The sequence below is a fragment of the Eptatretus burgeri genome, chromosome 11 (assembly GCF_056783735.1).
Source record: "Eptatretus burgeri isolate ZD-2024b chromosome 11, Ebu_testis_v1, whole genome shotgun sequence".
In the NCBI taxonomy this organism is placed as follows: Eukaryota; Metazoa; Chordata; class Myxini; order Myxiniformes; family Myxinidae; genus Eptatretus; species Eptatretus burgeri.
Genome location: NC_140971.1, coordinates 88,788,493 through 88,803,613, shown reverse-complemented (window position 1 = coordinate 88,803,613; position 15,121 = coordinate 88,788,493). Strand labels below are relative to the sequence as shown.

The 15,121-nt window shown below is 42.0% G+C and overlaps 1 protein-coding gene across 7 annotated transcripts in view; it reads right to left on the bottom strand.

The window, feature by feature from the left end:
• Positions 1-15,121, bottom strand: part of TCF12 (transcription factor 12) — a 359,298-nt gene that overhangs the window by 36,111 nt on the left and 308,066 nt on the right. For all 7 annotated transcript variants that reach the window (XM_085847283.1, XM_085847284.1, XM_085847281.1 and 4 more), the window contains 2 exons: positions 4,949-5,054; positions 1,889-2,036 (listed from right to left, as the gene is read on the bottom strand). In XM_085847283.1, the coding sequence (XP_085703409.1) occupies positions 1,889-2,036; positions 4,949-5,054 (254 nt within the window). The remainder of the gene's footprint in view (positions 1-1,888; positions 2,037-4,948; positions 5,055-15,121) is intronic.

Below are 15,121 nucleotides of genomic sequence, written 5' to 3'. Positions count from 1 at the left end.
CTGGGGTTCTGCTGACTCGGAGTACGGGGTCGAACGGCGGGCGGACCTGCCTCCCTCTCCTGCTCGCAACTTGGTGCCATAACTGGTTCCCTGGCGGCTGTGAGCGGACTTGGGCCAAGACCAGGAGGTCGACAGCACCACGGTTTCTCCTGCCCCCTGACGAGAGCAAGGCCAGCTCGTCCGACGCCGATCCAGGGACAGTTGCGTCCACATCACGGTCCAGCCTGACCACCAGAAATAGCTACGTTTTGTGTGTGTGTGTGTGTGTGTTTGTGTGTGTGTGTGTGTTTGTGTGTGTGTGTGTGTGTGTGTGTGTGTGTGTGTGTGTGTGTGTGTGTGAACTTGGCGCCTTAGAGGTTTGAGATCTGTATATTCATTGGAATTGTCTGTGTTTTCCCCACGCCCGATCCCACACCATCCCGTCGAATCGCCCCGGATCCCTCTTCTTGCCGAGTCTTGTTATTTCTGGTAATAATAAAAACGAATAAACATCATCAACTCAGTGAAAAGTGACTCGTGCCACCTTCCTCGTCCCGTTTGCGGTAGAGCGATTAGAACCGCCATGTTTGGGTTATAAATAAATAAACCGCCTCCATCGTTTCGGCTCATTCTACGTTGGCGGGACTGTTCAAGTCCCGTGGACGTCACAATATTTAGAAAATGTATTGGGATCGATATGTTCTCATGGATCAAGCATTGCTTGGTGGAGGTATGTGCTCCACCAAGTGCCCTTCTAGTTTTATACTGTATTTATATGTTCATTTCGATGTTAACATGTTTTATGTTTATTTTACATGTGTATTTCAGTTGTGATGTATTTATTTCAGGCTGCCATCCACCTTCCTCTCTATTTTCTCGAAATCCAGGAACCGATCCCCACTTTTCCCATTGGCCCTTGGTTTCCACTATTGTGGTTTTAACTATGTTGACATTTTCCAGGAACCTAACCTCCATGATATTTGAGGGTCTACTGTGTACAATTTCTAATTTGTTGTTTATCACCAAAAAAATTGCATTAATTCACAATCACACTCACAAAAAAAGAGGCATTGAAAAACCAATTCCAAAGAGAAAGTGATTTGATAGTCGATATATAAAAGGAGTCTTGCATGTGAGTTCCTCCCATTGGTTGGACAGTTTGCCTGACCTGACCCATAATTTCTAAACTATGGCTGCCAATTTAGGAATGCTATAAAACCATTTAGAATTACCTTTTGTTGAACTTTTAGAATTCCCCTTGAGAACCCTTTCTCTCAAGCAGCACTTTTACTGCAGAGGTTACACAGGTTTGCTATTATATCCAACTATTTTCTCTTGATATTGTGAGTTGAACAGGTAACTGTGAAGTCGGTGATGGCATGATAGGGGAGCAGAAAACTCTTAATATTCCATAGTTTTGACGTGGGAATTCCCGTATTCCCGTTTACTTTTACGAGCAGGAGGAGGGTGAGAGTGAAGATGGAATAGCTTTGGAAGGGGGAGGGGTGTTGAGGCTTTGGGGGGAGGAGTTGAGGACTTTCGTTATGGGGTGGAGGAGAGGGTGAAGGCTTGAGTGTGGGAAGGAGATTGGTGCCATACAGATGGTAGGGGAAGGGTGAGGACTTGGCGTTGGGGGGTGGGGGGGGGGAGAGCAAAGATGGGACAGAGATGGGAGGGGAGCACTGAGGATTTTTTTGTTGAGGAGTTGTCAGAATTGCATGTGTAAGTTTATTCACAGTAAAAATGTAAGTATGCTTGCGTGACTGCAGGGGGTGACGCAAACACCCTATGGGTAATGTGCTGGTCATAATGAAAAAGGAGATGAAAGTAAAGTGTTGGAGCACTAGGAGAAGACAAGAGTGGAAGTCAGGTGATCAAAGATGATATCAACCTATTCCATTTTACTAACTTGAGGTCATCCTTGTCATCATCCAACTTGCGGTCTTCACGGTTGCTTTTCCCATCTTCATTCTCGTCTTTGTCATTATCTTCTGACTTTACGTCGGAATCTGTGCCACCACCACTTCCTAATGTCCCTTGCAGCAACCCAGTCAAGCCTGAAACATGAGGTACACACAACAGCTTAAAGTAAACAAGCTTTCCTGGATATATGACTCCCTGACATTCACGATGCTCCGACCCCACCTCCCCTCTCAACAATACACCCATCACTTTTACAACCAAATATGATTTGAAAAGCAATTCAAATGGGATTCCACTACTGCACCCTGTCTGCAGATGTTGATTGCATTAACCAGCATGAGTTATGTATACTGACAGATTTTGACAACTACTGTAAACAATCGCACTTGCCTTTTTTAAACGAGACACCAGTTAATTGCTGTCATAGTTTTGATCATGATGAAATAAAATGCAATGTCATCTGGCGATCTCAAGCCTTTAATCTTTATGGCAGTATAAAAGACATGCTGGGCAAGTAAATAAATGGGCAAGGTCAAAAACATCACAAGGAAGTATGATAAATGAGGTTGTGAAAATTCTACCCAATGCAAATAAGGAAATGACCTCATAAGAATCGTGTAAAAGTTGTGATGATACAATTACTGCACTTTTACTGCACTACTGCACATAGTGTACAGACACTTTTAGAATTAAACTTTTGAATTTTTTACCAGAACTGGGAACAAAGTTGAATGTGATGTTACAATAAACTTTAATAAGTTACAATAAATTTTTACTCAGTTCAGAAACATTTGCAGAATGAAGGAGAGCATATTCGAGCTAACTTGAAGTATGACTCAGCACATATTGACTTTGTTTAACTCGTATCTTTGATTACCTCTGCGACCGAAAGTGGACAGAGGTTATGTTTTCACCCCTGTTTGTCGATGAGTAGGATATCTCAAAAAGTTACGGATGGATTAGGATGTAACTTGGTGGCCAAGTTGGGTGTGTGACAAGGACAAATTGATTAGAATTTGGTGAAGAATCGGATATAATTATTTAAAAAGTGATTCTTCACAATTCAGAGAAAGGGCCAAAATGATAAATGGCACGATATCTCAAAAGGCTATGGACGGATTCATACGAAATTTGGTGGACAGGTTGGGTGTGTGACAATAACTAATTGATTCGATTTTTGGTGACGAGCCAAAACTGGATCCGGATACTATCGTTTTTAAATTTTTAAAAATTGATTCTTTACCATTGAGAGATGGGGCCAAAACCAATATTTAGCACGATACCTAAAAAGTTGTGGACGGGTTATGACAAAACTTGGTGGATGAGTTGGTTAGGTGACGAGAATAAGCCGATTCAATCTTGGCTGGTGAAGGATCAACCCGGTGGAGGTATGCGCTCTACCGGGTGCCGTTCCAGTTTATCAAGTTGAATTAGCTTGCGAGTTGCTTTGAAAATATCTGTGTATAACTTATTACTATATCATGGAGACCTAGCACTGTGATATAAGTATGTTTATATGAAATCTCGGTGGTCCCTATATCCTTCCTCAGGCTGTGTGACATCATCGGAATATCCTGGATAATTTGAAGAATCCACTGAAACATTAAATTTTTTTTATTCAAAATGATGTCTCGGCGGAATAATGCTGCAAATCCTTGGATACGTAATGTTCTGCGAAGATTGTGACCTCACACACAGTACGATCATGACAAATGCTCGGTGTCAATCTCAATGATTATCAGTGGAAAGTTTTGGAATAACAGACATAGTTTTCCGCAGTAAAATTAAATTATTCCCTGGAGGTGCGGTCTTTATGAGCAAGCATGAGTATTTAAAACTGTACACCTGAATTTCTGTTTGAGGGTCACTTTCAGAGATAGACCTCATGAGGCAATAGCCATGACCTGTCAAGAAGCAGAGTGGTCGTACGGTACAGCAGAGTGGGATTATACTTTTCTACACTGGTTTTGAAGTTTTGAGAATATTTTGGAGAGAGGGTCATACCAAATCACCAGGGGACTGAGATACACCAACATTGGCAGTAAGTCTCATGAAAATTAGAGGAAAACAACACAAGAGTGAGAATTGCTTTACCATACATGTTCCCTTCCAATGTGATATTTTCTACGTCAATTTAGGGCATATCTGAAAAATTGGCAAAACACCCTGAAACTCAAACTTGTTCTGTAACTTATCATAATAAAGCCACGTACCAAGTTTCAGTTGAATATGTTAACGGGTGTGGGGAAAAAAAAGTCTGAAAAACCACAGGTGGGACGGACAGACGGACAGACAGCAAACCTGCACTTCCCTTCAGTGAAACCGGTCGTGGACTAAAAATCTTTTTGAAACTACAACATGAACGTATATATATATATATATATATATATATATATATATATATATATATATATATATATATATATATATATATATATATATATATATATATATATATATATATATATATATATATATGTATATATATATTCATGGAAACATTTGTAGATCATGTAAACATGTTAACAGCCGAAACCTAATGGGAAATTGATGAGGAAAAACAAAATAACCTGGAAGATGAGACATGGTAAGAAATATGAAAAGACTGTTTGAAGAGCGACTTGGCTTCGATGTCAGGCACCATGCCACAGTACAATACAAAGCACTGGCAGACTTGAGCCCGAAATACGACCTCGGGAAAGCTCTCAATGGATAGGAGAAACCAATTAGGGGGGCTATTAAAATGCTTTAAAATGCTCATCAAGCAGTTTAACCAGACATGGAAGTAATGGACAACAGCAGGCCTTCTTATCCAGTGCAGGCAAGATGACTCATAGCTCAAGTCAAATAAATGAGTGTCAAGGTGATATGGATCACCCCTGGTCACTCACCCGTCGAGGAAACGACTTTCCAAGAAATTGAAAAAAAAACACAACTACAAACAATGAGGCAACTTCAAACATCAGGCCCACGAAATGAGACCTTGATGTTTTGTAAGGTCACTAACAATTGGTGAATGTTCAGGTTCGTGATTTGTGCGCCTTACTGCGGAAGGCTTCCTGTGTTGCCGTCATGTCTTGGCCTGCTGGACCTTGCATGACACTGGACAGTGATGTGTGGATCCCAACACCATCCTCTCGGTGAGATCCGACCTGTGAACGCATGAAAACACCAACCTTATCATCATCAAGTGCTCAAAAGTAGACATTAAATGTAATAAAGTTGTCTCCCTGGGGTCCATAAAAGTTGGTATATCTTGCTGCGACGCTGAAGTCTTACTTTTAATCTTTAAAGTTGCAATGAGTCAAGCAGGCATTCTAATACAAGGGACTAGCGATACCCGTGCACATGCACGGGATAGCAGTACAACATAGCTGGTAGCAGACGACAGACCGTACACGGGGAATGACAAAAATACGCATTGTGCGAAATGCAAGTGGTACTATGGAACGCCAAGACTTCCCAAACATTGTCGGCATGTCCGCTAAGTGCCACAGCAATTTCATAGGGATCGTGTGATGGCGAGTCGAGTTTTTAGTGTGCAAGCTTGGTATTATAATAGAGATATTAGACATAGGAAGGAGATATTTAACCCATCATATCCTTTTACATCTACTCTGAGATACATTATCTATTCTATACAACTAAACCTATCCATTTTCTGAAAATCATACTCAATATTTTTTAAGCAATGATCTAAAACCAATGTATCACACGTAGGACAAGGATATTAGAGGACATCAATGCACTTTTGCATGAATTACAAGGACAAAAGTAAAGATTAGACAAATCAACACAGTACATAGAAATTGAACCTGTGATCCCAGAATCATGAGTCATGGTTTCATATGGGAATCCTAAACAGGCCAACTCAAATTTACACTTCACATCCCCACCAAACCTGGCTATCAGGATAGCCTAGAGGTATGCAAACTCACCTCCGAGTTGTCTAGTTTGGGTTCAAATCTTGACTCGGCTATAAACTGCCATCCTGGTGTTTTCGAGCTGAGCGATTTATCATTGTGCGCGGTCTGCCGGATGGACGTGAAACTTGGCGTTGCGTCTGCCGGCATTAGTTGGTGGACAATAAAGATCCCACAGTGTCCTTTGTGAAGAGCAAGTGAGCTATCGCCGGCACCATGGCCAAATTCCAAATTTCTGCTCCAATCTATTTCGTTGAATGTCAGGCCGGGCCAGCCGGTTCGTGAAAGACTTGGGCCAAAAACGTTCCCCGGCCAACCCCACGAGGTGGGAATAATTGTGGCCATTAAAGGCTCATCATATATAGCGCCATCCTACTCAGCTTAACATCCATATTCCATTATCTCAAATTGGTTTTATACAGTCATGGTACTGGGCCAACGACATACTCTGAAGGCATAACGACAAAATATACAATGAGATTGTTAATGTCGAACTGAACGGAGACAGGAGAGTCAGCTTTTAAATCCTCTCAAAAATGCAGCACGATTTGCTGACGCAACATGATATAATGCAACGACGAAACAGGAATATGTTCAAATTTAGCTATTAATAGAGTGAAATAATGTTCCTGCTTGATTTGAACAAAAAGCCAATTTGTAAAATGTTACCATCTCTGGGAATTCCAAGGCACAAAACAACTATCTGATGGCACACAGGTATGCCTATGAAACTCCAGCACCGTGCATAAGAATGCACGGTAGGCACAACCCACCAGAGGGCAACAGCGAACCATGCACAATTTGCCAAGAGTTCCATAAAGCGGCGACGTGACATTGGGATGGAATGTCGTGGAGAGCCCTTTTGGTCACCAGGATTTGTTTGTTGTCAATGCAGTGGACATCACAGAATTGGTCAGGTTGCCCATTGGGTCAGACAGTTGTCCTCCTTTTCCTGCTGCTTTCCTGGCTACCCACGGCCGGTATCAGCAAAACCAAGTCACATCATGCGCCTCCATCTGTCTCTTGTCATTTCCCTCCCTCCGACCGCCACGACAGTTAATTTTAATACCCATCTGTTAATTGCAATCAACGCTGCGATATAAAATTCCCCGGGTGCTCGCAAAGCTCCTACAGCCGTGATGATTTTCTGCAGGTCACCATGGCGACAAAGCATTAGCGAGATAATGCGCGATTTGCTCGAAGCTTGGCATGGCGCGGTGCCACGCATGGACGGCACTTGTCCGGGCATTCCTGCAGCTCATCCCAGGAGCCACAACACAATTCCAGTGGGGCGGAAAAGGCGACGAGGGTTACCGTTGCTTGGACAGGGACAAAAGGCCACCTTGACTTAAAGCTGCCATTGTGAGCAGAAGCATTTGTGGTACCAAACTGACAGCAACTGAAGTCGAAGTCCCACACGAGTGCAAGTGCCTCATCCTTATGGCGTGTGGCCAGGTCACACTTACTTTTCATTCAAACGGCATCAGTGAGGCAAATTTTCTCTGCCAATTTCATGAATGCCTTCAAAATGCGAACACCAGGGCCAACTTTTGTGGTTCCAAAAAAGCAACGAGGCGAAATCTCTGCATCTGATGGCTTCATCACGGTATCGTTCCACGAAAACTCGATCTACACCTCATTTCACACGACATCATTCGATGTCCGAGCAATAGGCCGAGGCCACAAACTCCACACAGCGGATGAATTAGCCAGCGCACTCGAAAGATGTTCACCACGATAGTTGAAGGCTCGACTTTCAGGATCAATCCATCGCGTATTCCACGTAAATAATGCAAACGAGCTTAACAGCGGTCGGAGTTCGAAGGAAAATGAACCCAAACAAAGTTCGTATCATCGTCTTTTCCCGTCCTCCGATCTCATTGTGCATCTTCAAGCCAATTTTCAATCGGGGCAACTGCTAGAAGCCACTTGCATTGCACAGAAACTGTGCCTTGCATACAAACTCTCAGCTCCAACCGTTAATTAAACATGCAAATGAGGGCGTTAATTAAGTCCCCCTGAAGCAAGCGTTTGCTGCATCAATAATTTATTCAAATACGAAGAGGAAAACTAGAAAGAAAAAAAAAAAAACATCCTTTCCAGAACTTTTCAAGTGCAACCAAACCTGTCCATTTCCCTAAACGTCTCCCAGCTCGATTTCCAAGCTACCTCCCTCGCTCGTTTTGCTTGGGTTTTTTTTTTTTCTGAAGGGTGAGGCATTCATTATTTGTGAGCTATTATAAAATGCAAGGCTCGTCACAAAAGAGTGTAGGAAAGTGTGGAGGCAGCACAAAGAGTGTAGGCAGCAAAGCCATGCTGGACTGAAGCCATGCGATGCCTTCATGTACATGTCTGGCATTAATGACAAGAGAAGTGACGAGAAGATTTGCATACAGCTGAAACTATGGGGTCAACACTGTCATCCAAATCTCCCAAGTTGAATTTTAAGTCTCTCTATGGTCGAGGGTGTTGTCTGGGATAAGAGCTCGTTTCTTAGCAATCACTGCCTGTTCCGGAATAAATATCACAAGCATTGTGCCACTGCCAGTGATAGGCTCTGCAAGCCCAGCGGGTCCACAATGGTAGTTGGTTAAACTCTAGCGTTACGTTTCGTCAAGCAGAGCTCAAAACAAAATCACGTCACTTGACGGAAATCGGCCATTTTGGCATTATGAAGCCGAAGGGACTATTGCCGAGCACAAAAGGAAGTGTCGAAGCACGATGCCGTTTAACTGGAGCCGTAGTGGGATGGCAATTATACGCTTGATGATCTGTGAAGAAGACCACAGTCAAATTGGCCTCTCTCCGGCCACCAGAGCCTATTTGGGATGATTAAACCGTAATTTTCTGGCCATTTGAGTGCAGAATGCGCAAGGGCACTCTCGAGGGCAGGGCCTCTGAACACGGGGTCGACATACTGGTTTCTCTGGAAATAACTGCTGGAATCTTCTGACATGACTTTTGTCAAAACTGGGAGTGTTCTGGAAAAAAAAAAACACATGCTGGAGAAGAAACTGCTTACTATTTATTTTGAGTCGTCTATTTATCTCTGGAAAATGGCCCCGAAAGGCAATAAAATATTAATGGTGAATGAAGCTGAAACACAGATGCTGACTAGCATCATATGACCCCAAATGCAAGTAACATTGGGTAGCATTCATTCATTCATTCATTCTCATTCTCCCTCTCTCTCTCGGTCAATCCAATCTGACATGTTGAGTAATGCCAATCAAGCATTTGTCATGCACTGGGGAATGTAACAGTATACAGCCTGAGCCAAAAGTCTTGCATTTCTAAGCTTGTCTTTATCTTGCTGATGATGTGTGAAAGCAGAAAAAGCAAGTATTTCTCTTACACGATTATGTATTTTTTTAATCTTCAAGGCCAAGATGCATGTGTTTAATTGCATGACCATTGACCAGGCATTTTGGCCTTTGGGACAAGGTACATGTGTATTCGTTTGACAAGCTTCTCATGACCGTGTACTTTCGTCCTTGGGCTGAGATGCGTTTCGTTTTGTCTGAATGTTTGGATTAAAAAACAATAAATCTTTTAATACTTTAATGTAAAAGGCTTTTGGCAAAAGAGAAACACGTACCAAAGACCGAAGGTTTAAAATGCTGGATGGAACACTGCCCTCTAGAGGTCATTGTTAAATTTTGAGAGTTTGTTTTTAAAGCTCTCATTCTGTCTGATGATCTGAAGGGTCATTGAACCGGTCAGTTAGTCAATTAACCAAGACCAATAATATTTTTGTCTGTGTCAAAGTACAGTGAAAATTTAAGGAATTAATCATCTATCTATCTATCTATCTATCTATCTATCTATCTATCTATCTCTCTCTCTCTCTCTCTCTCTCTCTCTCTCTCTCTCTCTCTCTCTCTCTCTCTCTCTCTCTCTCTCTCTCTCTCTCTCTCTCTCTCTCTCTCTCTCTCTCTCTCTCTCTCTCTCTCTCACCTTCCCTCCCTTCTCTATCCTCACACTCCCTCTCCCCATGTCTCTCGTTCCCCCTCCCTCTTCCACCCTCTCTCTCTCCCCCTCTCTATCTCTCTCATACAGTGGAGGCTGAAAGAACAGGTTTTTTTTTTTTGCAGTATAGTGGAAGCTGAAAATATTCTCTAGTCATATCCACCCATCTATCTATTTGTCTGTCTATCTGAAATGGTCCAGTCCTTTAGTATGTCTGTCCATTCCTCACCTCGATTTCACAGCTGTGCAAAAGTCATTACTCACCAAATGCCACAGCTGTCCAGATTGAATTTTCAACGAACTGGAATGTTACTTTTACTTACGATACTTTTGGATGCGAGTTTTTGGATTAAATTTTTTTTTTCTTCTATCAAGCAAATCATTGATCCACATGAATCATTACTCAATGACAACTGGACACATTGTATTTGAAAGCATTGGAAACTTCAAAATCCCAAGAAATGAAAAACAAGCAAACAACAACAACAACAACAACAACAACAACAACAACATGGCAAATGCCAAAATAATAATCATTTCAAAAAAAGAAAAAGAGGGATTTATTGAACCCCCTCAAAAATATTCACAAAACAGAAGGGATTGTTGTGTCCTTCTGTAGCCCAGACATAGCTGTCTAAGTTGCTGTAGTTAAATGCATTTGAACTTTATCCAGCAAGGCATCCATGCTCCTTTGAACCACTAACTCCACCAACGAAAAGCAGAATTCTGGTTGACAGTGGTGGCTTTCATAAGTCGACCCTTCCCACACTTTTCTGTACGGCAATACAAAAGGCACAGCAGCTTGTTCACTCACCACACGTAGAGCCAGGGAACAGCTGGGCATACCATCTTCAAGAGGAGTGAGAAGGAGGGGGGGGGAGAGAGGGAGGGGGAAGGGCGGAAAAGGAAATACGACAAACGACCATGCCAGCTCAGATTTCGTCCTTGTGGGAAATTTTGCAGCAGGTGCAGTGGATGAAGCTCTTGAGCCCTGCCCTACATCGAAACTCGAAATGCAGTGAAGACTCTGTGCTTAGCAGGTTGGAGATTACCGCTCAATATCTAAAACTGCGCTCAGACTTGAGAACACAAAAAGAGGAGGGCTTAAAGTACAAAAATATTCTCATACACTGCCACAGAAGTTTAGGGGAGAGTCTGCACCAAATTAGCAAGTTTGTCATCACAACTTTGAGGCCTTCAGAATTAGGACTTGGACCGGAGTGAAAGGGACACTTGTACGCAGGCGCAGGCAGTGGCGTGCTAGGAGATCGAGTTTCCAAACGCCTCTGCCAAGCAACATTACCTTGATTGGGGCCAGCTGCGCAGCCATGATACATATGGCCAGGGCATGGGAAGGCACAAGAATTCTGAGGATTGCAGCCCATTTTCCTATACTTCTGACATTTTGTAAAGGAGCACCTTCCCCCTTGCCCTGTAATTATACATTATACGGAAAGATGAAAAGATCATTTGAACTTTCCCATTGAAGGAAAGGTTGAAAAGGGAAATCGGCTCAGATGAAATCTATGCCTTAAAATAACAAAGATTGAGTTTAAAAATTTCATCATCTACTCCATCCGTATCTCTCGAGTGCTCTCCTTGATGTACACTCTCCTTCCCCAGAATTATAACACTGTTCTGCATCAGTAAGAATTTGTATTCATTTAAACAAACAAGGCACAGGAAACCAATGGTGGCCTTACATGTTCAGGACCTGTCAAACATAAGCTTGGCATCACAGGGGAGAGGAAGAGGCATTTCTCCAGCCAGGGGTTTCAGCTCATAAAGCAGCAATGGACATCGTTTTCCATGTATCAAAGGCAATTCCTCCATCCACCCTGTGACGACCTAACCACGTAAACCCTGTGGCCCCCTGGTTTGCACCACATCTCAGTTAAGTGGCCATGCTTTTTTGGCTTGGAATGGCAACATTCAAAAACAATTTGTTGAATGAGTCCATATGCTGCTGCAAGTAGGCTATGGCATGTGGATTCTAGGCTACGCCATTAACGATGCCACCGTGGCCTACCGGACCACTTGTCAACAATTTATCAGAGACGTCGCGTGGGAATTTTACAGCGCCGGAAGTGAGACCATGCATGTAAAGTTCGTGTACAAGACCCAAAATCTCAACTCTGAGTCATCACATATGTTTAAATTGTTAGATTATTTCTTGGAACAAAAGGAAACCATACTCAAACACAATATTTTTGCAGCACAGCAAATACAAAAGACGAGTTGGCTGATAAAATGTATATGAACACGACATAATCATCATATAAATGTTTAACAGTTACCAACTAGTGAAACATTTGGCCTTCAAAGGATTGCCCTCATGAATGGATGCATTTATTCTCGTATTCATGTAATTTATAGAACACATCTTATAAACCTCTTTCTGAAACGCTCTTAGAACCACTATTGGATATTGATTACAGTTCATGAGTGTACCATGCACACACAGTATCATGTAGTATATTTTAAGTATTAACCGAAAATAATAGCCACATAAGTTAGGTCATTTTAGAGTAGACTTCCAATAGCGAGAACATAAATGGATCGGCATTATTTCAGTGAACGTTTCAGTTTGACAACTATACAATACCACTCAGAGCAGGACCTCGAGAGTAAAGTTTGTGATCAGAAACAAGAATGCCAAGCTTTTATGAAAAAACTGCCATTATGACGTCACAACCATTGTCATAACACTCATCGTTTGAATATTTTAAAACCAAATTTGACAAATACATTTTAGCTTATGAAGATCACAATAGAACCTGACACACATTGTGAACATCAACACCATATGTTCTTACATGGCAAGTGACCGGTATTTTGCGGGTTTGGCCAGTTTTCTTTCTTTAAACCCATTTTAATACCGTTAAAACCCGTATTGCATGGAAAGTACGAACAATTTCTAAAACGCAATGTTTAGCTTCCATTTCATTCGCATGGATTCGCACACAGAGTGACAGATCTTGAGCGACCTTTATCTGATATGCAAGGTACCACCCTAGTCTGACTATATTGGTTTGGTGACATCATGAGCTTCACCCAACTGACCAATTCCTTCAATCCTCATCTGTACACATCGTCACACCCTGTCGTCCACCATTTGTCGTCAACCCGAATCAATCGGTAGGCCTATTGGCTTTCCAATTCGCTCTTCGACTTCGAACTGTGATATTTATTGGCAATTTCGAGTATTTTGAATGGTACGATTTGATTCAGATGGTTTTCATTCGAAACAGGGTGTCCACAAATTACTGTTCCAAATTCAAACCGCAATAAAAAAAACAAAATGATACAATGGGATGCCATGATGCGGTTTGATGCTTGTGAATGAACAAACATTTCTCAAAGTTTTATTGTCAAGATCATCAAATAGCATTCATCACCATTTATCATCACCTGGTCTCTATAAACCGGGTAACACTGCTCTTTATTGTGGGGATGCTATTTCGAGTAAATGTGACGCCGCGTGTCACATGCGACAACTGGAAACGAAAAAAGCAAATAAAATTGACAAATGTTATGTATGTTGTCTTACTTGGAACCTCCTTATCAATACTGATTAGTCAACATATCGAATAGCGTTTTTACCATGTTTGATTAACCCTTTGCATGTTGCATTGTTTACGGCTGCATTGTTCTCTGTTGCTTAATGAATTTTTTTTTTCATAGGACTGTGAATTTCAAGTGGTATTTGCAAAAAACACAACTTGGGTGTCAAGTTAGATGGATAACCAAAATTAAATCAACAACAAAAATGGTTCATTTGTTTTTATCTCGTCGAAAAACTGCGACCGCAGCACACAAAGGGTTAAAAAAAATAAAATAAAAAACACCCCTTTTTCTATTCCTACCAACCCGTTTTTTGTCGCCTCCAACGTTTTTTTTTTGTATACATTGTCGAGGCTCGTGTGAGAGCTAACACACAACGCACAGTAAGGGGGCCATGAGACAGGAGGGGAGGGAGAGGGAAGGACAAAACAATGGGGAACACAGAGACATGAGGAAATCTGTGGAAGGGAGAGGGATAGGATGGGGAACAAGGGGTACACAAGGTGGATGCTACAGGGACTTTCAGGAAGGAAAGCAGGGAATTTGAAGGATGTGGGCTTGGGTGGATTATCGGGGGTAGAAAAGATCAAGGATTTGGATGGGGAAGATAAGAGGTGGTGGTGAACAGCTGTTTTGAAGGCCTAGAGGGAAGAATGGGATTGAAGAGAGTGTGGGAGTTTGTTACAAAGGTGGGGAAAAAGAGGAATGAAAGAGTGAAGGTGAGTAGTGATTCGTGATTTTTGTAGTTTCACCAGAAGGGGGTTGCCGGCGTACCTTGAGCGCCCTGCAGAAGTATTGGGGGGGGGGGAGACATATCGCAGACAGAGCGGGGGGGGGGTGGGCGAGACCAGAGAGAGGAGACGGTGGAAGACAGAAAGACCACCGACCTGCCTGTGGTGAGACAGTGAGAGGCCCAAAGACTCAGCCTCACCGCGGGAGATACCAATGATCCGAAATGCCTTGTTTCCACAGCGTGAAGCCGAGAAAGGTGAGAGGCAGGACCACCAGCCTAGAGGGGAGAGCAGTACTCCACCAGGCTGTGGACGAAACTTGCCATGTGTGTATATTATTCTCAGTGTGCTAGAGGTCACATGGGCAAGATGATGTAACATCATTGTGTTAAGCCTGAATTTTACCTCGCACCTTCCAGATTTGGGAGAAGCACTCAAATTAACCTGTCCATACTGCAACTCTTGATAGCAAAGGGAACAAAATGATGTGATCTTTGGTATAATATTTGAAAAATGGATTACTTGTTTAGTTTTGAACAGAGCATTTATCTATTAAATGACATTGTACCATTAATCAACTATAGTGTTTGTAGAACACAATACCCCTGCACAGTGTTGTCGTTTATAAGTACTTCAATTTAAATAAAATAATGATTTTAAAGATTGTTTAAAAAAATCCATACGTTTTGCGCGATCGAAGCAGTCTTATCAATCACCCTCAGAAACCACCTGATTTAACATGTCCAAGTACTACAAAACTGGAGGTTCTTGTAAGTGATAAAAAGAAGGTGATTTGTGTTCCACAGTGAAGTATATCATTAAATTTAAATAATATAACTATTATAAACGTTGTATAAATAAATTAATTCCGGAATTTAATCACCATTTTACCACCATTGTGACGGATTGTCGATTACACCACCTTATTTATCACGTGACATTCATTATTTGTGCCTGTTGTTTGTGTCTTTTATAATGTCCCAAAAAACCATGTTTCCTGTTTGGATTGATTTTCAATTTTTCGACTGCCAG